The sequence below is a fragment of the Crocuta crocuta genome, unplaced genomic scaffold (assembly GCF_008692635.1).
Source record: "Crocuta crocuta isolate KB4526 unplaced genomic scaffold, BGI_CrCroc_1.0 scaffold9, whole genome shotgun sequence".
Classification (NCBI taxonomy): domain Eukaryota; kingdom Metazoa; phylum Chordata; class Mammalia; order Carnivora; family Hyaenidae; genus Crocuta; species Crocuta crocuta.
In genome coordinates, this window is record NW_027551567.1 from 6138329 (window position 1) to 6161981 (window position 23653).

A 23653-nucleotide genomic window follows, 5' to 3' on the forward strand; every position below is an offset into this window, starting at 1 on the left:
AGAGTAGGACTAGAACAGCTACCCCATCCCAATCCCCTCCTCTCCACCTCCTAAGAATAAACTGTGACCTTTCCAACTCGTGGTTGAATGAAAAATAAGGACTAATACTTAATTTGAAAGAGAGGGTTCAGGATATGAGAGCCAGCGGTCCTCACACCGCTTCTGGCTCCTAATGCATTAGGGTCAATTTTGTGATGGGAGTTTCTGGCAAGGAGCCCACAGTGGTGTTCTGCTCCAAATGGCAAGTCATAGCCTAAGCATTCAGAAGCTCTAGCTCTGCTTCTCATCTCGATGACCTGGTTTCTTGCTAACTCATCCACGTGCGTGGCTGGCGTTATCTGCAAATAGATATTGAAAAAAATGCATGGAACATGGCTTCCACTGATGGCTCAGAATAAGAGGATGCTCTTTCAGTTTTTGCTCAACACAGCAGCTTAAATAGTCCTGTTTAGATGGGTCCTAGGAGCCCAATGACTCATAGGCTTTGCTTTTGCTTCTCTAAGCACACCTTGTCTTGTCTATCCAGGGCCTTCCTGAATGTCCTGTTTCTCTCCTTCCCTTTATAGCAACATTCGTGAGCTATTTGTCTGTACATATGATTTCCAGTTCTTTTCCTCTCCTTTTTTTTCTTGAATCAATTCCATCAGCCTTTCCCTCCCACCTACTCCATTAAGACTGCTTTAAAATCATTGCCAATAACTTCCACATTGTAAATCCAATAGTTAAGTCACAGCCCTCAATTTACTTGACCTAGTAGCAGCATTTGATGCAGACCACTGTCTCCTCCTTGAAGTTCTTTCCTTTTTTTTTTTTTTTTTAATTTTATTTTGAGAGAGAGATAGAGAGCAAGTTGGGGAGGGGCAGAGAGCAAGGGAGATAGAATCCCAAGCCAGCTCTGCACATCAGCACAGAGCCCAATGTAGGGCTTGATCCCATGAACCGTAAGATCATGACCTGAGCTGAAATCAAGAGTTGGACGCTTAACAAACTGAGCCACGCTGGTGCCCCCCTTGAAGCTCTTTCTTAATTTGGCTTCCAGGAAACACAGTTGCCCTGTTTTCTTCCTACCTTCTGTACATTCCATTTAGACTCCTTTGCTATTTTCCTCCCAACACCTCCAACTTTTAAATGTTAGCATGCTGCAGGGCTCATTCCTTAAACCTCTTCACTTTTCTATCTATGCTCATTCATCCAGCCTCTTAACTTTGAGCATCCTTTATATGCTATGACTCTCTAATTCACACCTTCACAGCACCTCTCCCACATCTCCTACTGGATGTCTGACAGGTCTCCATTTAACAAGTGCAAAGCTGAGCTCCTCATGTCCCTGCTTCTCCCATGTCTTCTCCATCTCAGTTAACAGCAATTCATCCTGCCAATTAGATCACAAATCTTCATACCAACCTTGGCTCTTCACTTTTGATTATGCTCTATGACCAAGCCATTGACAAATCCTATCAGGTCTATCTTTAAGAAATATCTATGATTTATGTACCTCTCACCACTCCACTGTCCCCACCATGGCCAAGCCTCCATTGTCAGCTGCCTGGACTACTGCAATAGTCCGCATGACTGGTGTTCCGCTTCCAGTCTCATCCTCTTCCTTCCTCAGCTTCGGAGTGGTCTTATTAAAACCTCAGACAGATTCTACTCCTCTTCTCCAAATAACACTCAGAAAAAGCCCAAGTCCTTAGCATGACACCAAAGACTCTATTATCTCTTTCCTCTTCTCTATTCCTTGACTTCTCTTGCTGCTCTGCCTCTTACTCACTCCCCTGGCACCATGCTGGTCTCCTTATTGTTCCTTGCATGTTCCATTTCATTCTTTTTATGGAGAATTTTCTGGAACGCTCTTCCCCAGATATCTTATAATTCAACTTCTCACTCCCTTCAAGTCTTTTCTCAAACTTTTCCTTCTCAATAAGGCCTTCCATGGCTGTTCCATGTATAGTTTCACCTCCATACTCGACATCTCCATTCTCTAATTTATTTTTTTTCTATCACCACCTGGCATGGTTTGTTTATTTCACTTATTTATTATCTGTCTCTCTCATTAGACAGCAAAATCTATACTATGAGGTATTTTTGTCTTTTCTGTTTACTGTTGTATCCTAATGCTTAAAACAGTGCTGCATATAACCAGCACTCAATAAATATTTGCTGAAAGAGTGAGTGAATGAATGTCCATTCTGCTGGTACCGAATATATGTCAGATATATGTCCACTTCTGATACATTATAAGGTTTAATACCAAATGCAAAATTGAGGGTAAAAGGAGAATTCACAATAACCATCAGAGATTGTCTCTTAGATGAAAGACCCTTAGAAGGTAGGAATCTTTATTTCAGTAGAAGAACCTAGTCTAACTAAAGATGGAGCTACTATTGCCAAGTATGATCCATTAGAGGTAAAGCAAATGAAGATAACTGTTACAGTCCTTCATACCCTCAATAAATGCTTCCCCTTGAAAGATCTGGCTTCTATTTTTCTGAAACTGCACTGGTTTTGAATTTTGCTACAAGGAGACACATTGAAGGTCAGAATCACAGTATTTTAAAATGGAAGAGAGTATAAATACTCAGTACAATAGGTGGCTTAATCTTTTCTATTTTCCTGTATGTGTTTTTTGTTTGTCTCTTATTCTTCTCTATGTGTCTTATATATTGTCAGGTTCCTGAAGCTAAAGACCTCTACTTTGACCGGATCCCTCCCATCAGAACAGTAAGAACTCACCCAGGTATTTTTTTTTTTTTTCTTTCCTGATGTGAATGTTAAAACTAACAAAAGCACTCCATATTAATATATAGCAGGTAGAGTATGTAATGTGTCATACTTCTGCCTACCTTGTGCAAGAATTCTTGCCAGCTATAATCATTTTTACAATGTAATACCTTCTGAAAAGATTTTCAATTGTCTCTAGAAATGTACCANAAAAAAAAAAAAAATAGCAGAAGGCCTGTTTCCTTGGTCCTTTAAACTAAAGAAAAGAGATAGGAGAAAACTGACAGAAAAACAAAATTTGTGTCACCAGGCTATAAAAGCACATATTGTAGGGAGATTTATAGCAATTTGTCCCATTGTTTTGATTTCCACTAAAATTCTTAACAAGCAAGTATCCTTACCTAAAGATTATCCCAGAAATATAATAGATTAAAGAATTAAAGTACATGCAGGAGGATGATTTCAGACCCTGACAGCCACAGCCTTCCTCCAGATAATCGATACCAGCATAATCTAGTGGATTTTATGCACTTTTTGAAATTTCCACAAAGAAATACTGAGTAAGCATCAGAAAAAAAAAAAAAAAAAAAGGAAGGAGTGAAAGCATTTAATTATTACTATTCACTTCAGGGATAAAGAATATACGGTTTAGTTAACGACTTTTTAAGGAACAAATATAGAAAACCCTTGATTTAGTAAATGAGTCACCCTGAAGTTCTTTGCAGCCCTACTGGTGGATAGCAGAACGTGGCAACCATGCATCACTGCCCCTAATTGCCCTGTGGGAGGTCTGGCCCCAGCCACCAGCCACCAGTGGCTTCCAGGCCCCAGACTCACAGGTGAAGCCAGGGCTCTTGCACTCCTTTCTGCAGCAGGGAAGTGGGGACACAGGCTAGGTGAGGTGGGAGGAGGAGCTGACTAGGATGGAGACTTAGGAGGCTCCTGAGCCCCCTCCTTCCACCAACACACTGAATATCAGCTACATATGGAAGCATTCTCTCTGAAAGGTATCTAGAAACTAAGTCACTCTTACACATCTGGCAAATGAGGAAAACACACACACGAAAAAGGGTAGGAAAGGCTGAGACCCGTCTTGCCATACCTCCCACCCCCAGCACTGCTACATAGAAGTGGAAGGAAACCCTCAACTGTTAGCTTCTTCCTAAGAAGGGAAGAGTTTGGACAACATATCTAGAGGCCCACTTTTAAGATTCACGCTGCAGAAATGGGCCCCTAAAATGTCTAGCTCTGACAGTCAACAGGGCTGGCGTCCATGAGAACTCACAGAAGATTGCAAACAAAGAAGCATAATTCGTGGGTGTGCAAGCCTTCACCACAGCCATCTCCCCCGAGGCTCAGTGCAGAGGAAGTAGGCAAAAATGCCCATTTCCCATTCTTCCCCTGAAAGGGGTTTATCTGCATACTTTAAAAGATGCTGCTTCCGGGCCAGACTTCTAATTTAGCACGTATCTAGTGGCCGCCTGCAGTCTTCCCCAGAGGGCAGGGAAGGTGTTTGCCAAAAGGCAACTGCCAACTGGCAAACACCTTCCCTGACTTCTCCCCCCAGCCTGCTCCAGTAATACAACCAAGCCACCAGTATCTCCCTGGAAAGAGCTTGCATACAAGTCTGACACCCTAGCTTTTGTGGCTACAGCCTGGGGCACAGGTCCCCAATCTCCTGGCTCTGATACCAATGGCGCTTACACTCAGCAGTCCTACAGGACTGTAATGAACAAAGAAGCAGTTCTTAACAAGCACAGGAGCACTTACACAGCTACACACTCAGCCTAGAAGAGAGCAAACAGGCAAAAACTGAAAGAGGACTTCCGCGACGTCCATTTTGACTTCCAACTTTCTAATTGATTAAGCGTTTCTTTCCAGCTTTTCTCTTAGTTCAGGCAAAAGATCCCGGGGCAAAGCATCCCCTGACGGAAACCGGAACTACCCCATCCTGCAATAACGACTTCCCTGAGCCAGCAAGACTCTGCCCATGATTGACTCCAAACCAATGATAACCTGAACTTTATTGTCTTCATTTGTGCCACATTTTTCTCCTATAAACCTGGAAGTATTTTTGGCACTTTGGAGACAATCTTTGAGATGCTAGTCAGCTATCTTCCTGATGATGGCCTCATTGATATAACTGCTTTCTTGTTTCACTACCATTCATTTTTCTACCTTTGGAGTTTGTCAGCTGCAAGTGGCCAGACCTGGTCTGTTCAGGACCCCCAGAGCCAGGTGCTCTTACACCCCAGCACCCCTGTTACAAAACTTCATTCTCCCAGTTTCTCTCTGGGAGGGGCTTAATTGCATATATTCCCAGCTGCTGCCTAAGGGTCTGCCTTCTAATCAGGCTACATGTAGGCAGCGACCACAATTTTTCTCTTGAGGACACAGGCAAGTCTTGACATGCTCTCAACTACTGGGGGCCACTAAGAACAAAGAAGTTTGCTTTGACAATCATAAAAGTTTGAGAGGCAACCAGGAGCTTAGTTGATCTCCCACACAAGACCAATCAAAACTGGGAGAGGTAGCTGTTTTATCTAATGCACTGAAAGCAGCCCAGAGAGTCAAGGAAAATGAAGACAGAAGAATTTGTTCCAAACTAAAGAACAAGAATAGATCTTAATGAAATGGAAATAAGTGATTTACCTGATAGAGAGTTCAAAATAATGGTGATGAACCCTGGGGGCAAGCTCCGTGACATTGATCTGGGCAATGGTTTTTTGGATTTGATACCAAAAGCAAAGACAACAAAGGTAAAAATAAATAAATGTGACTACATCAAACTAAAAATCTTCTGCACAGCAAAGGAGAGCACCAACAAAAGGAAAAGGCAATGTATGGAATGGGAGAAAATATTTGCGAACCAAATATCTGATAAGGGGTTAATATCTAAAATATATAAGGAACCCATACAATTCAATGCCAAAAAGCACCCCAATTAAAAAGTGGGCAAAGGACCCGAATATATATTTTCCAAAGACATCCAAATGGCCAATAGGTACATGGAAAAGGTGCTCACCATCACTAATCATCAAGGAAATCCAAATCAAAACCACAAGATAACACCTTATCCCTGTTTGGATGTTTATTATCAAAAAGACAAGAGATAACAAATGCTGGGGAGGATGTAGAGAAAAGGAAACACTTGTACACTCTCGGTGGAAATGTAAACTGGTACGGCCACTATGATAAATAATATGGAGTTTCCTCAAAAAATTAAAAAGAAAACTACCTATGATCCACTTCCGGATGTATATCGAAGAAATGAAACCATTATCTTGAAGAGATATCTATACTTCCATGTTCACTGCAGCATTATTCACAATAGCCAAAGTATAGAAACAACCTAGGTGTCCTCTTACATAGATGCACGTGCACGGGCAGGCACACACACACACTAAAATATCAGTTGGCCTTTAAAAAGAAGGAAATCTTGGGGTGCCTGGGTGGCTCAGTCGGTTAAGGATCTGACTTTGCTCAGGTCATGATCTCATGATTTGTGAGTTCTAGCCCGACATCAGGCTCTATGCTGACAGCTCAGAGCCTGGAGCCTGCTTCGGATTCTGTGTCTCCCTCTCTCTCTGCCCCTCCTCTGCTCACAGTCTGTCTGTCAGTCTCCCTAAAAAATAAACAAATATAAAAAAAAAAAAAAAAAAAAAGAAACAGAGTAGAAAAGTGGTTGCCAGGGGCTGGATGTGGAGGGAACAGGGAGAAGTTGATAAAAGGTTATAAATTTTCAGTTATAAAAGGAATAAGGTCTGAGGATCTAAGATTTAACATGTTAAGTATAGTTGACAACATGTATAATCAAAATTTGCAATAGAGTAGAACTTAAATGTTCTCACCAAAAAATAAATAAAGGGAAATATCTGAGGTGATGAGTGTGTCAATTAACTGGATGGATGGAATCTGTTCACCATGTATATGGATGCCAAATCATCACTTGGTACCTTTTAAATATGTTATAATCTTATTTGTCAATTATGCCTCAACAAGGCTGAAAAAAAAAAAGAAGTCTTGCAAGGGAGCAGCAGGTGAAAGTGAAGGATCATTAACACAGAGATAGGTCAGAATTATAGCATCGAGGAAATACTAACAGCAAAAGTATTTCCTTTACATTTGCATCTCCATTTCTAGTCTTTCTTATAGTTCCTAGTGTATCCCATGAAAATGAACTGGTTAAGAACCTAAAATTTGTATAGTGCTATGGATATTCATTCTGAAACCACCAAACATCTCTGGAATATGTAGGGGGTAGTCACCACAGGACCTGGGAGTGGGCAGCAGTTCCTAGACAACAAAGAAACTTTGTGTCGGCCAGTCAGCATGCAGTTACGACTGGAGGTGGACAGTAACCTTCCACAGAACTGTATTTCCTTGCTCTGTGCTGGATCATTAATCACTCCAATAACATAAAACATAATTCATGCCTATCACACAGAGTTAGGGATTGTCATAGGCTATTCTAGTCTGTCATGAACAAACACACACAGACAGAATGCTCTCTACAGCCTCAGAAAACCAACAGGGATGAAAGGATGCCATTGACCAGGTGTTAGAAAAGAGGGTTCTTCAAATAATAGTTCCAGACTACTTTTGTACACACTTGTGATGGCCCAAATGTTCACACAGTTTGGGAGAGCTGGAATCACTAATACTTTAAAAAGAATCTCAGTTTGTGGGGGAAAGCAGGCAAAAACCTCTTTGACTTCAGCCGCAGCTGAGGTCTTAACACATCTCCAGAGGCAAGGTAAAATAAAAACGAAAATGAACTATTGGGACCTCATCAAAATAAAAAGCTTCTGCACAGCAAAGGAAACAATCAGCAAAACTAAAAGGTAATTGATGGAATGGGAGAAGATATTTGCAAATGACATATCAAATAAAGGGTTAGTATCCAAAATCTATAAAGAACATGTCAAACTCAACACCCAAAAAAATAATCCAGTGAAGAAATGGGCAAAAGACATGAATAGACACTTCTCCAAAGAAGACATCCAGATGGCCAACAGACACATGAAAAAATGCTCAACATCATTCATCATCAGAGCAATACAAATCAAAACCACAATGAGATACCACCTCACACTGGTCCGAATGGCTAACATTCACAACTCAGGCAACAACAGATGTTAGCGAGGATGTGGAGAAAGAGGATCTCTTTTGCACTGCAAACTAGTGCAGCCACTCTGGAAAACAGTATAGATGTTCCTCAAAAAATTAAAAATAGAACTGCCCTTCAACCCAGCAATTGCACTACTAGGTATTTATCCAAGGGATACAGGCGTGCTGTTTCAAAAGGGCACATACACCCCAATGATAGCAGCACTATTGACAATAGCCAGAGTATGGAAAGAGCCCAAATGTCCATCGATGGATGAATGGATAAAGAAGAGGTGGTAATTATATACAATGAAGTATTACTTGGCAACCAAACAGAATGAAATCTTGCCATCCATGGATGACAAGGATGGAGCTGGAGGATGATATTATGCTAAGTGAAATAAGTCAGTCAGAGAAAGGCAAATATCATATGACCTCACTCCTATGAGGAATTTAAGATACAAAACAGATGAACATAAGGGAAGGGAAGCAAAAATAATATAAAAACAGGGAAGGGGGACAAAACATAAAAGGCTCTTAAATATAAAGAACAAACAGAGGGTTCCTAGAGGGGTTGTGGGAGGGGGGATGGGTTAAATGGGTAAAGGGCATTAAGGAATATAATCCTGAAATCATTGCTGCACCATATGATAACTAACTTGGATGTAAATTAAACAATAAATAAATTTTAAAAAATAAAATAAAATAAAAAGGAATCTCAATTTGAGAATGACACTGATTCATGTTCCTCCATTAAGGGAATCTTTCAAGTTCTTTGTCCCTCATGTAATACCATCTCTGAGCAATCAGACAATGTTTGGAAGGGGGTGCTTTCTGGGGTTTAGGGGATACAGAACAGAGTTGTGTAAAAAGAATGTTCAGGAAAATTCATTACTGAGGATTTCACAAGTTAAGACAAATAAATTATGTCTACAATGGGGAATTATATAAGACTTACATTTATGAGCCTTCAGTCCTTCAAAGGAAACTGGTCCAATCTCATAATATTCATATTCCCAGGTGTAATCAGAATTAGATGCAGATTGCTGGGATGTTCTGTTAGAAATTAACCTCTGGGCAGACATCTTCACCCTGCAAAAATGGAGAAAGGCAAATGTAGAACCTGTTAATTCATCCTCAAATGCACAATTACTCTAATTGCTCTCGACCCACATTCAAAAGTTCAGAAGAGAAAGGCCTCAAGGAGGTCCCTTCCATGAGGTCAGGGAGAGGTTTTTACTAGCGGCCTATACTTCATACCAAATAGCCATTGTTTCCTTTTATCTCCACCAGAATGGAATGTATTTGAAATCAGATACCATGTCTTCTGTTGTCTCCCAGAACTTAACTCAATGCCTGGCACATAACCAACTTTCAATAACTGATAAAGGAAGGAAGAGAAGGAAGGAGACAGTATACCAAAGTCTCTAAGCTTACAACTTCAGCCTCATTACCTTGTGTGAGTACATAAAGCTCCATCACCTACATATATCTACAGAGAATAAATAAATCAGTACCAGAAGTGAATTAGCACAGTATATATATATATTAAGTACCTACTGTACAAAAATAAAGACAAGCAACCAAAGTCTAATGAAATCAGGGGTGGGGGAGGGAAAAAACAGAAGTGGTCAACAAAAAGTCGCATAATGGGAGAAGATTCTCAGTGGAAGCCTGAATCTTGCCTACTTACTCCTGAAACTTGTCCTGTCCTTAGGATGTTCCGAGTGTCTGTGATGATTTTAGATTTAAAAACTCTGACTTCCTTGAGACAAGATGTTGCATGGTGCAGCATGGATGCCGAAGTTGACAAGTCAACAGAGCTAGTATTCAGTACTGTGCACCTAACTGTCTACAAGACAGTGTACATTATGGGATGGAAGGAGGTGCTTGAGATACAGACCCAGAGCCCAGAGACCTTGCTTTATATTGGGGAAATAATACAAAGTGACAAATAAGAGTAATATAAAAGAAAATTTGAATGAAAGATCAGCTAAAACCAAGATTCATTGAGAGGTCATAACCACAGGGTCCCACCCCCAAGATCTTTCTGAAGTTCCCCTTCTCCTACTTTGGGTCAGTATCACTTACTGCTGCCTCTAGGACACAACCCCCAGGGAGGCTGAGGCAAAATCACCACCCCAAGGCAAGAGTCACATCTTTCCCTTTTCCTTTCTTCCTCATTCCCCAGTCCTGGACCCCATAGAAACAGACTCTCACCCCTCAGCATCATATTGTTCAAAGGATGGTGTGCTCTGAGTTGGCGATGCGTGCTAGTATCAGAACTGGAGTGTTACTGTGAGTGCCCAGGCAAACAAATCATCCCTTCAAAGGCAGGCGAAAATGTACCATTTCTCCTTTGGGAAAGAAAGCTACCCAAATTTTAAGCAAAGCTGACCTTCAAGGAAGTATTCAGTAACCTTTCTAACACCGGCACAAAAATAACATAAAACCCTTACCACAGTATTATCTTTGGTCTTTGTATCATTTGAAGAAGAGATTCTTTCTCTCAATAAATTTCCTCAGGAAATGAAAAGTAATAACTCAAACCTAAACAACACTATCCTCACTTATGAGTACTTCCTCCAGAAGAAAAGAATTGTGTGAGAAAAAAGAGTGGCTCTTCAGTTGTAGGGTTCAGAGATAAATGGTAGATCAGAGAAACATCATGTCCATTTAAGAATGTGGAGGATTTCACACCATGCAGGAAATGACACTAGATTTGAGGCTGGGAGACCTGGGTCTTCATATTTGCTCTGCCTCCGTTCCATATGTTGCCAGGAAGTGGTTCTGGCTACAGTCACAAGTAGACCCCATCATCACCCACCTGGCCCCCTTCTTGAGATGCCTAACTGGTTTTTCTGCTTCTACTCTTACTGACCCTTTGTGATCCACTCTTCACTTACCTGCCAGTGATCTTTAAAAAAACAAACAAACAAATTGCTCCTGTCACTCCTTTACTTAATACCTTTAATGGCTTCCCATTTCCCTAACGACAAACCCCAAAATCCTCAAAAGCTCCTACAAGGTCATGACTTGGGCCTTGGTATATCTCCTCTTAGATTGCATCATACTCTACCAAACTGTGCTTGTATTTCCTGCAGTTCCTCAAAGACTTCATGTTCTCTGTCCCTGCACACACGCTGTTCCCTCTGGTAAGAGTGTGCTTCCTACCAGCCCCTCCTAACTCCTTTCTCCTTTCCTGCAAGCTCTCATCCACACTAGAGTCAGCATATCTGGCCCACCACCTGTTTTTGCACAGCTTCCAAGTGAAGAATGTTTTTATATTGTTTAATGGTTGAAAAATAATTTTTAAATAATATTTTGTGCTGTAAGAAAATTATATGAAATTCAAATATCAGAGTCTACAAATAAAGTTTTACTGGAACACAGCAGCCACCCTTGTTGGGTTTTATATCTTTTTAATGGCTTCTGTAACATTACAACAGCAGAGCTGAGTAGTGGCAACAGAGATAGCATGGCCCAAAAAGCCTAAAATATTTACCCTCTGCTATTTTAGAGAAGAAGTTTGCTAATCCTCCTCTATAGCAATGGGGGAAAAAAAGATCTAAGCTTCAATGTTCCCATCAGGAATATGATGATGATAACAGTACCTACTTCATGGAGGTGCTGTAAAGATTATGATGAGGGAACACGAGGCAGGCAGAGGGGCAAAGCACAAGATAGCATCTTTCCCCCACACACACACCCCAGGTGGGATCTGTGTGATATTCTTCGCACTCCCGGCTACCCAAGAGCAAAGGAAAGGGGTTTAAGTGCTTACCATGGTGATATGAGAAACTAAGGCAAATAGAAAATTAAATTCCCTTACTGCCTGACAAGTCCTTGAAACCGACAGAGTAACTTCCCTCTATGAGCTCAGCTGCCTCAAGGATGACACTTTGCCAGGGGCAAAAGAGAACCTTAGCTTAACATTATCCCAACCTTGAGAATCCTGGAAGTCAACTTCCTTTATCTCAGCTGCCCCAATATATATGCTGGCAATCATACTCCAAGCTTATGGCCTCCTGATATGCATCTGAAGGGTCTCACGACTGACGTTTTATTAAGTGGTAATAAATGATGTTTCCCTAGCAATAGCTAGCCCCTCAAGGTCCTGGAAACCTTGCTTCCAAAATTCCTTAGAGACTTACTCTATCCCTGACCCCCTCCCAACCTGAGAATATATAATGAGTTACCCCTCATGACTCCACTGAAGCTCTTCCTGCCCACGGGTCCTGCCCACGGGTCCTGCCCACGGGTCCTGTCCCCATGCTTTAATAAAACCACCCTTTTTGGACCAAAGATGTCTTCAAGAATTCTTCCCTGGCCATCAGCTCCAGATCCCATGAGCCCCCCCATCACCCAAAAACGTCATCAGATTACATGTGATTTGGTATGAAGTATGGGCAGCCAGGACCCAGTTAAGATCAATACATACCAGCCAGCACTATTATTATAAGCTAAGAAATGCAAGTCTGAGACAGAAAAGCCTAGGCTTTTTCAAGCATCACCAACTCCCCTGTCAGCCAATTCTTATCCATTTCACCGTGTGGTTCATTGATGTGTGTGCCCGAGACAAATGAATACAATTATAATAAAAATAACTCAAAAGGTATTCATTTAGATGCTTTAAAAGTTTTAATGAGAAATAGGGGCACCATGGGACTCATGCTGTTCCATCAAGTCAAAATATGGTAATAATCTCTCCTATTTTTTAAGGAAAATTATATGAAATCTGGTTTGATCACCTCATTTTTATTAGAAATTGGGCATTATAGCCAATGTATTAAGCAGAGCAAAGAGAGGCAGTAGGCTTCATCTAGTGTCAAAATGGATAACAGGAAAAGAGCAAAAGTACATAAAACAATGAAGGAAATAAAAGTGAGAGTGTTTTCCATTCTTTGTGTCCACTGCTCTCCACATCTGTACATAGTGGTGACCCCCATCTGTGGCTGCCCAGGCCCGGCAGGTCTCCCTGATACTCTCTCAAGTCAGAAAGAAGCATTACCACCATCTCACAGGGCTGGCCAGGAACTAGCAAACAGGCTATATCTGTCCACAAAGGCAGATATCAAGAAATCTCAAGCCCTTACCCACCACAGATAAAGTGTTTTCTCATTCCTTCTTTTCTCTCCCTTACACTATTCCTGTTCATCTAAAAGAACTATTTAGAGATGGATAGAGATCAATGCACAATTAAAGTCACATGTGCAGAGATCCTAAAAGTGGAAAGGCCATCCTTTAAGAGAGGAGCAAAGGGAAGACAAACACTTGGAGACAAGAAGGAGTGAAAAGCAGAGCTCAGTCTCTCAGAGGTTCTCCAGGGAAGCAGAAAGAAAGGCTGGACAACCCCTCCCAGAGCAGCCGCCATTTTGGCAGGCTTTAGATAAAAGGGGGCGGGGGTGAGGTTTCTGTTTTCACTAGCTATTTCTTCTTGGTTCTTGAACCCCAAAGTTAGATTTGGAGAACCGTGTTTCTGGCCTCTCCTCTCAAGCAGTCACCAACACCCTTGAAAAAGCCCAGGGGGCAACATTTTTCATCCAAGTCCCAAATTAATCAGCGTGGGCCACCAAATTCACAAGGACAAGAAATAAACAGAAGGCTGTAGCCTGGCAGTATTTTGTATAATGTCCATTTTCAAAGCCCGAGGCTGCTTATCTGAGCTTTGCAAGAGACACGAGCTGGCACTGTTTCACCATTTGGGAAATGCCACCATGTCAGCCTCCAGAGCCTGATATTTTCACTACAGTGAGGAGCTGGTGTCTGGGCCATAACACCCTGTGTGGGAGACGGCACCACGGCGCGCTCACGGGGGAGCTGACAAGCAAGCAGCTGCTGTCTCCCAAACACAGCAAACAGGACGAGCAGGGCTCTCAGCACAGCAACTGCCTCCAGTGCCCCCGCCGCTCTTGGCAGCCCCCTCCCCAAATTCCCTGAATGTCGGATTTCTTCATAATATTAGCATCATCAGAAACAACTTCTTCCAGAGGAAATGAATCCTAAGCGAGCTTCCTGGAGCAGCAGAGAGACGAATTGCTCTCCTGAGCAGCTGAAAGCACTCGTGCCAACAACAATCATGACGCATTGTGAGGGCACCTCAAAGCCACACCAGAAAAGGAAGTTTACCTTTTCCACGTCCACATGTGGTAGTTTAGGCCAATTGATAGCATTGGAGGAGGGAGGAAAGATCTCAAATCCAAACAGAGACAGCATGATTAGCAGGCATCAGACACTCTCACAGCTGGGCCGGCCGTCTCAACACCACCCCTTCTCCCATACACATTCCCAACACTTTCATCCCTTCTTCCAATTATCTCATCGTTCCTCCTCCAACCCAGCCTCCCACACCACCCCTGGGCATACTTGTCCTTCTTAAAGGCAGGTCAAGCAATTCTCTCCACCTCTTTCAAATTGGGAAGATGCATATGGACACGGACCCTTCTATGGAGTGAATAAAGGCTCTTCATCAATATCTTTGCAGGGCCATGAGGGTTCACACGCCTACGGGGGCTGTTTCCTTGAAGTTGGACCTTGATTTCCATATTAAGGTGTAAACAACAGCATATGTCTTTTCCAAGTGATCGCCAACTCAGTCACAGGACTAGAACACTAAGGAGAGATCCAAAAGAAGCCTATAAACCCTTAAAAAATGAGTGTGCATCTGTGTGTGCATGTGTGTGCATGTGCGTGCGCACACACACACACACGACATCACAGCCAGAAAGTCACTCCAAGAAGCTGCTGGCCAGTGTCACAGATCCAAAGCCCCATAGTAACCAGCACGTATGGAGGAAGACCTAAAGACCCATTCAAATTTGAGGTCAAAATTCCCAACTGCAGTCATACTATCTTCTTTCCCTTCAACCCCCAACTCCAGCAGTGGGCATGCCACCCAGGACACCAATCTCCATTCTAGTCTGGGCAACAAGGGTCTCATTAGTTATCTGTTCTTATCTCTTTCTTCCTTCTATGCCTAGGAACAACTGTCCCAGAGAAATAGAGAAGTCACTCTCTTGACCCATCACTCTTTCTCTCTCCAAGCAAAGGCATTTGAGAAACCAAAGGTAAAGCCTGGCTAGGCCAATTCTGGTGGCTGAGGAGCCTAAGGTCAGAACTTTTGAATCACAGCTTTAGAAGCTTAATTCCTTCATTGCACAGAGATATGACTAGGCCCCCCAAGTCAAGACTAATTGTGCACCCATCTTGCCCACACCTCGGTGGGTAGGGCTACACAAAGATCAGATGAGAGTCTGCAAGGTTATGTCAGGCTCATGACAGACCAGAGCCCCTGAGTATTCCTAAAGCACTTCTAAAAGGCAATACATCCCAGCAACGAATTATGCTTTAGCTTCTAAAATCAGAGCCTCTGTAGTTTCCTCCAGGGCAGCGCTTTTAAAAAATGCAGACATGGTCTTGTTCTCCAGTTTACTTTTCCTTTTTATAGATTCGGAATGACCCACCACCTTCTACCTACTTAACACTTTAAATCTCACGTTTGCATATTCCTTCTCTGTGAATCTGTTTTAAGTCAGCAACTTCTTTCACACAGTACAGATTTTTATTTCTTCCAATTAAAGAGGTCTTGCTTCTGGGACCTTGAAGTATTCTCCTCCTAACTACTATCTTTTGACTGAAGTGTGCATCTTATGTTTGAAGTCTGAATCTGGCCACTCAGTTCAGCCTAGAGATAACACACACACACACACACACACACACACACACACACGCATGCACACACACATACACACACCTCTTTCCTTCTGAAAGGGACATCTTCCCAAATTTCTCTACACTATCAAGTTTTATGCAGTACTTGGGTATTTCCTAGAAAGTACTCAGTTACCCATCATATCTCAAAAATGCGGTGACTGACAGCTGGCAGAGAAATTCTGGATGCATCTTCTTCCTGTCTATCCCCATGTCTCTGCTGCACAGCATTAACTTGTTTCCAGGAGCAGAACATGGGGCAGGTTTCCCAAGCCTGAAGTCTACCTTGGTCTTGAAATCGGAATCCATGCCAACAGAAGAACAACTTCCAAAACCAGAAACAGGACTTAAGATTTTGTGCAGATAAATTCCAGCCAACATCTGAAACGGAGAGATGCTTAATTAACAGGTGGGCATCCTTCTTCCACCAGCTGGTGCCTCAGTGAGGACAGTGGTTTGGATTCCTAAATCCACCTCCTCTCTTAATGCCCTGGGAAGCCACATAGTAGGCAACAGACTAGAAAGTAATTTTTAAAGTTAGCATTTCCTGACTCTGTCAGACTCCCTAGTTCAGTCCAGCAAGTGCTTACTGTGTGAACTACGAGGTGCTGGGACACAGTGACTATCTCTGGGCCCTTTGGAGACATCTTTGGAGATGGTAATAGATCTCTGCATCGCACCACAGCATAAACTATATTAGGACTGCGTGGACCAGCCCTCCAGGGCCCTCCTCTTCCCTTTGTTTTCTTTTCCATAAGCACCAACAGGGCAGGACCTCTGCTTTGCTCCCTGCTGTACTTCCGGCAACCCACACAAGGCCTCACTCATAGCAGAAATTCAGTACTTGTTCAATTAGTTTTTCCTGCGGTGGAGAAACCGCAAAATTATCTTCTTTCATTCTCTTAGTCGACCGTGAACTTGAGAGCAGAGTTTTCCCATTCTAACAGAAACTTTAGTTGGACATCGAGAAGAGCATCTTACCCACACAGGGGAAACACACTCCAGAGAGAAGCCGTGAAGCCTCCATCAGGAATGGATTCTTCTTCCAGGGAGGAGGCGAGGCACGGCTCTGAGGCAGGTGTGGGGGCGGCAGGCACACTGCTCCCAGCAACCATGCATCAGCCCCAGCTCTGAAGAGTTAGGTATCTAGGTTTTCACAGTCCCCCCGGGCTGAGAAAGTAATGAACTGAGTCACACTGACCAAGCGGAGGAGAATGATTTATAACCATGGCATCAATTTGGTGAATTACAATACAGAATAAAATGGCCAAGCAGACCAGAGAACATGCTTTACATGGTTTGGGAAACAAACTTTAAGATCCAAAGATTAACTGATGACTGTGGAAAAGGGCAAAGGAGTTATGTAATATAACAAAACAGGGCTCTACTCCTCTACCCCACTACACAAGTGTCAGGAGGCTGTGCTGTTTGTTCTATATCCCAACACAGATGTCCTACTGCCACAAATGGGGCCACTCCCATGGTGGGCTGGGGTCCCCACCACAGAAATGCCATACGTTTAACTGCTACCTCTTTCTGGACCTCACTTTCCTTGGTCTGGACTTCAAGAAATTCTAGACATATTGGACATATCAGTGGAATCCCAAGTTGACCACTGTTATAGTTAGGGTTTTCTGGGTCCCCAATACTGTCTAGTTTTCCTCTATCCCTGAGCCTTCAGAGAAAGTATGTGTTTTATTTATTATTTGTTTTTTTAAGTTTACTTATTTTTGAGAGAGAGAGCAAGAGCAAGAGAGGGCCAGAGAAAGAGAAAGAGAAAATTTCAAGCAGGCTCTGCATTGTCAGCATGGAGCCCGAAGCGGGGCTTGAACTCACTAACCATGAGATCATGACCTGAGCAGAAACCATGAGTCAGACACTTAACTGACTGAGCCACCCAGGAGGCCCCAGAAAACGTAATGTTTAAAACTACTAGAGTCAAATAAAAAACCCAGAGCAGTGGTTTTTATCACAAACCAGTGTTTCACAATGAGATATCGCTTCACACCCATTAAGACAGCTGTTATAAAACAAACACAAAAGCAAAACCAGAAAATAACAAGTGTTAGCAAGGGTAGAGAGAAATTGAAACACTCGTGCATTGCTGATGGGAAGGTAAAATGGTGCCGCTGCTGTCAAAAGCAGTATAGCAGCTCCTCAAAAATTTAAACATAGAATACTTTATAATCCAGTAATTTCAGCTCTGGAAATATACCCCAAAGAATCGAAAGCAGAGACTCCAACAGCTATTTGTACATCAATGTCCTCAACAGCACTATTCACAAGAGCTATAAGCTGGAAGCAGTCCAATTGTAGATTGGCAGTTGAGTGGAGAAACAAAACGTAGGCTATTCATGCACTGGGTATTATTCAGCCTTAAAAAGAAATTCTGACGCATGCTACCACATGGATGAACCTTGAAGGCTTATGCTAGTGAAATCAGCCTGACACATGAGGACAAATATTGCAGGATTCTCCTTAAGCGAGGTACCTGGAGCGCTCAATTCATAGACACAGAAAATAGAATGGTGGTTGCTGAGGTCTGGGAGAAGCAGAAATGGGAGGTTATGGTTTAGTGGAAACAGAGTTTCAGTTTGGGATGATGAAAATGTTCTTGAGGCAGATAATGATGGTTGCACAACAATGCGAATTCTATGTTATACATATTTTACCAAAATTTTAAAAAGTTCTAAAAATTTTTTCTAATAAGAAAATAATAAAAACCAGCACTTCCCAACCAATGTCCTTGGGGGAAGTGGAATTGAGAGCTCCCTGAACCAAAAGACCACCCAGGAGACATCCAGAGACCCCTCCCAGTGTGGGTCCTTCTGCTATGGCCAGCCTTCAAGGAGTAAGCTTCGTTCTTTTCCAGAGTTCCTGTGGTGACTCCTTCCCATGTAAAAGGAATATTCTCTCCAGGCTGTGAGGAATCCTCCTCCTCCATACCAGAGAGAGCCTTGGGCAGCGGGGAAAGTACTGGTGCTGCCCTGGCTGGGGTCCCCTTGCCTCCACTAGTCCTGGAGATACACTGACTGCTCCGCAAGCTCTCCTCTTGACCAGCTTCACCTTCCGTTGTCCCTGTCATTAGCCAACCTCACATCAGCAGAAGTCCATTACAAGCTAGCATTCCAAAGCTTCCAGAGCATTCTTGCAGACTGCATCGACAGTCCCAAAGAGGAAGCAACTAAGTTAAAACGAGGCTGCTAGGGTGGGCCCTAATCCAATTTGGCTGGTGTTCCTACAAGAAGTCGTAAGGACACAGAGAGGGACACCAGGGCCTTCTGTGCACAGAGGGACCGCCTTGTGAAGGAGACAGCAAGAAGATGGCCACAAACAAACCAGAGAGAGTGGCCTGGAACACATCCCTCCCTTAGCCTTCAGATGAAACCAGATCCTGATCACACTTGATCGTGGGCGTCAAGTCTCCAGAACTGTGAGAAAATAAATTTCTATTGTGTAAGCCACTCAATCTTTGATGTTTTGTTATGAGATCCCTAGCAAACTAATAGAGTTTTGATTATTTAAACTGTCCTGGGCAGAGGGGGGAGGTGGTTGGCTCAGTCAGTTAAGCATCTGATTTCAACTCAGGTCATGATCTCACAGTTCGTGGATTTGAGCCAAACATCAGGCTCTGCACTGACAACTTAAAGTCTGCTTCAGATCCTCTCTCCACCTCTTCCCTCAACCACTCCCCTGCTCTCTCTCTCTCTCTCTCAAAAATAAACATTAAAGTACATAAACAAAAATGTATAAATAAATAAATAAATAAACTGTCCTAGGTCCTTGAAAATTGACTTACTAAATGAACTGCTTTTACTTTAACTAAACCACAAAAAGTTCTGGAAAGAAAACCACTTCTGACATGTCATTAATCTATTTCACTATATGCCATCTTCAACAAATACATTTATGACATTCTCATCAACATGTCCTTCAAGAAGAATATGTTAAAATGAGTATGGGTCCCTTCAGCCCAACAAGGATATTTTAAACGCTATGAGCTCCACTTTACAAAAGATTTTGTGGAGGTTCAAAAGTCAAGGCCTGTGCCCTCAAAGAATTCAGGCTTGTATTTGAAACTAAACTCTCTTCGGTTAAACATCACCCCTTCAAATACACACACAAAGATGTCAAGGCGCAATAAAAAGAAAATACCTGATGACACAGGCAGACAATAAATGAACAGGATCATCATGAAAGAGAGGCTCATTACAGCACAGGAGCCAGGTGAGGGAGGGCTCCAAGACAGTCCTCTGAGCTTTGCCTACTCTATTCCACCTGCCAGCCTGGACTGCCATCTACCCCCCACTGTGGATTCCTGCCAACCTTTGAGAATAATGCTCAGTCACCACTTCCTCCCCAGAGTCCTGCCCAAGCCCACGAGAACTGTCTCCCTTCATTCAAATCCTGTCACCTGGATTACCTGAATCTCTAACTTTAATAATGAGAGTATAAATCAAACTCCCTCAGGATCAGACTTCACCTCTTCCTGAACTCCCATGCTGATTTATAGAGCTGCTATTATAAAACATCATGGCCAGGTGAATTACCATTTTAACAGTACTAGGGAAACAACCAGCCTTTCCATTGTAATTAGTGGAGTTTATGAAACATTCGACATAATAGGGCTAAGGAGAATGAGACCAGCCATATCTTAAATCACTTTGAGGATGATCTGGCAAACAAGCCTACTTTGTATTTACTGCTCATGCTATCTGTCTCCAAGCAGCACACACTGTTCTTTACAGCCCGGAGCTGAATCATTCTTTTAACAAATAAGCCAAAGGGAGAAGGACCAGGTATTCCAATCTTTGTTCCACAGAAAAGGAAATTTAAACTAAAGCAGTGGTTTATTTAAGAGCTCCAGACTGAGCCATAGGAAGGCTACTTTTTCTCATGATCATCATATCCTTCTTGGTCTGGGATTCTTCAACTAAGATGTATGTCTTTTCTGGTTTCTCCACCTACAGTACCCACTGCCAACCTAGTACATTCCCTAATTACAAGCAGACAGGAGTCTGGCAGAGCAAGGCCAGCCAGGCTGCAGGCTCCAGGCTCCCCTGGGCCTCCTCAGCTGGCCAGAAGGACTGGCCAGAAGACAGCCAGACAGAGCTTTGTACAGCCACGGGTCAGAAATGCCAGTTCCCTCCTCTGCCTGCTGAGGGCTGCCCCCCAAGTCTCAGGGCATACCCGGATCATCCTTCTGGTTCAATGTTCCTACCTCCAAGCCTGGAGTACATGTAACATCCAGCAAACAGACCGTTACTCTTTACTATTTCAACCCAAGCGTATATAATCCATACTCTGAGCTGGCACAGCTGTGGGACCTGATCGAACATCAATTCTATTTTTCTCTTCCGTTGCCCCTTAAAATACATTCAAAAGAATGCATTTAAAAGAAGACTTAGATTATATTTTCAAATTAATTAAGGACAGATATGTTATAGAGTAAACTGCAAATATCAAATGAATGTTCAAGATAAATACATATTTGCTTCTGGTAGCCGTGGCCTCTGCTTCAGACTCCCAGAAACATGGGTTAACTATCCTCTCCTTTGGAGATAATTTAATGAAGATTTTAGAGGAACACTGGCTGGAATATATGTTGGTTTACGTGATACAGTGTCCACATCTTCAGATTTACCTTTTTTTCTCTTTTTTATTCCACACAAGAGAATTATATTTGGGGGAAATCTACACAAAGATTAATATAAATACAGGTGCTGTTTACGCCCACATATCCTCCCTTATATCTAAGTTTTCATTCTTGATCAACCAGGCAACTGTAGGTAGAGTTGACATGTAGGAAGCAGTCCCCTCAGCCTGCCCCACCTCCGCCTTTAATTCTTGTTTTTGCTGTTACCAAGGACATGAAGACAACAAAGGCCCCTTTGAGGAGAATGATTATTTGAAGCTTATAAATTATTTTCACTTGAAGGGTTATAAAATTTACTAATATTCTCTAGTCAGGCGAAAATTGGATAGATCTTAGTAACAGAGGCACAAGCAACAATTCAACTCAGACTTTAACATCCATAATTTTAATATTTCATAAAAAGATGCTCAACTTCCGGTTCTTTACTTCACATGTCAGCACCACCATAACGGATTGAAAATCATGTTTGCAAGCAAGAAGCAAACTGCATACTTTCCCCTCTTTCTAATAGGACTAAGCAATTCTTATTCTCCAATCAAGAAGAAAAATCACTTTGTCCCTGAGATAAGCCAAAAATAACATGACCATCCTGTCTAAAAGTTGGTACCCCAAATAATAAAACCTTGAACATGTCCCATAAGCCTGGACTCCCTAAGGAAAACCATTTTATTTCTGATCGTTTGCTCTGGGTTGTCTGAAGATAAGTCATGACTTTGGGGACTACAGTAATCATATGTGAAAGTTGCTTTCAACCATGAACAATAGACTAGTGGACACTTGAGAACTCTGATAATATTATGGGGTATTTTCTTTCAAGTATTCATTGTATTTTTATTTGATGAGCCAGTCTTCTGAAGCCTGACACCGCTGCACTCTGAGCAAGTAAATATTTTTTTTCCTTTTCTAAATGTTGCTACCCCCAAGTCTGGAGTACATGTAACATCAAGCAAACAGACAATTACTCTTTACTATTTCAACCCAAGACTATATAATCCATACTCTGAGCTGGGGCAGCTGTGGGACCTGATCAAATGTCAATTTTATTTTTTTCTTCCGTTGCTCCTTAAAATGCATTCAGCGGATTCATTCTCCCTGTCCTCAGATGAACACTTGAGTAGATCCTTGGGTAGACCTTTCTGCTTAAGCAACCACTTCAAAGTCCCAAAAGAATTCAAGTGTGCAGTCTGGAAATAAAAGAAACTCCAACCTGGTTATAACATTAAATTTCCTGCCCTATGCCAGCTTGTCCTTCTGAAAGCTGGTCTCTGCAGGCATTAGGGGAATGTTGATCTCTTTTCTTTTTCTCTACTTTATGTCTCACTGCTGGCCAGTTTCTCACCCCGCCAAGATCAAAGTAGGGGGCCAGGACTATATTAATGGTCTTCACACATTCTCTTTATGGGTGCTTTAGTGATACTCACTGTCCTTCAGCTGACTCCTCACTCTTACATTAGCCTCTGGGTTTCTGGAAACTCTAGCTGCTGGGGTATCCTCACTCTTGGGATGAATTTATAGTGACTCCAGGCCAGCCCTCTTTCCCACAGGTCTCACTTGGCCTCACAGGAAGTCATATGATATCTTACGCCCAAACAAACCCTCAGAAGCCCCGAGAGTTTCATGAGCCCCAAAAGCAAAAAACGCAATGTACAGGTCAACTAGTGGTTCCTCAAAAGTCCCCCTTGGTGGATTTGGGATGAAGGAAATGATCTTTCTGACAAAATCTCTTTAATAAAGCCTCCTCACTTAATCCTCATATTCTTGAAGCGGCCAGTGGGATTTATTATGGAAAAGTTCTCAAATATATACACTAAAATTTCTTGGTGGTCTAGCACTATCTTTTGGAATTTCACATAATTTGAATGGGTGGCTCAGTCAAAACTTTACTTCAGCACCCTATTTACAGACCCACACATACAAATGTTTAGGGTAGGCTATAATCTCCAATTATTTTTAAAGTTCATTTGACTTTTATGTATCTAGAAAAGTTGAGGAATTTGAGCATTGAAAGGGGCAGAGACATAAAAGTCAAAACTCTCTCACTGGAGGGGAATACTTTCCCAGCCCTGACAGAAAGTCACCCCAAATTGGCTTAATCTGAGACTGGGAACACACCTACACCCTCTTCCTCAGATATCTGAGGACTGGTCTCATAACTGGCCAAGGCTCCTATCTGCCAGGCTACACACTTGCCGTTCCTCACGTGGCCTAGTCTTCAGACCTCATCATCCAGGCCACTTTGCTCCGGATGCTGCAAAGTTAGTTTCTGTCCTGAATTAAAGTGCCACCAGAAGGGGACGCTGTGTGGAGGGAACCTAGGCTCCCATGATCCAGTCACCACAGGTTTGAGGTAGATGGTAGTAGTTAAGGGCCCAGGTTCTAATCCCAGATCTACTGTTTACTTGCTATGTAATCTTAAACAAATTACTTAGTTCTTCTGTGCTTCACACTTCTTATCTG

At 42.4% G+C, this 23653-nt stretch overlaps 1 protein-coding gene across 1 annotated transcript in view; it reads right to left on the bottom strand.

Annotated features, from left to right (window-relative positions):
• MRAP2 (melanocortin 2 receptor accessory protein 2) overlaps positions 1-23653 on the bottom strand; it is a 51616-nt gene that overhangs the window by 21138 nt on the left and 6825 nt on the right. Inside the window, exon 2 of the mRNA XM_077750293.1 lies at positions 8789-8922. Coding sequence (XP_077606419.1) covers positions 8789-8915 — 127 coding nt within the window. The 5' untranslated portion in view covers positions 8916-8922. The remainder of the gene's footprint in view (positions 1-8788; positions 8923-23653) is intronic.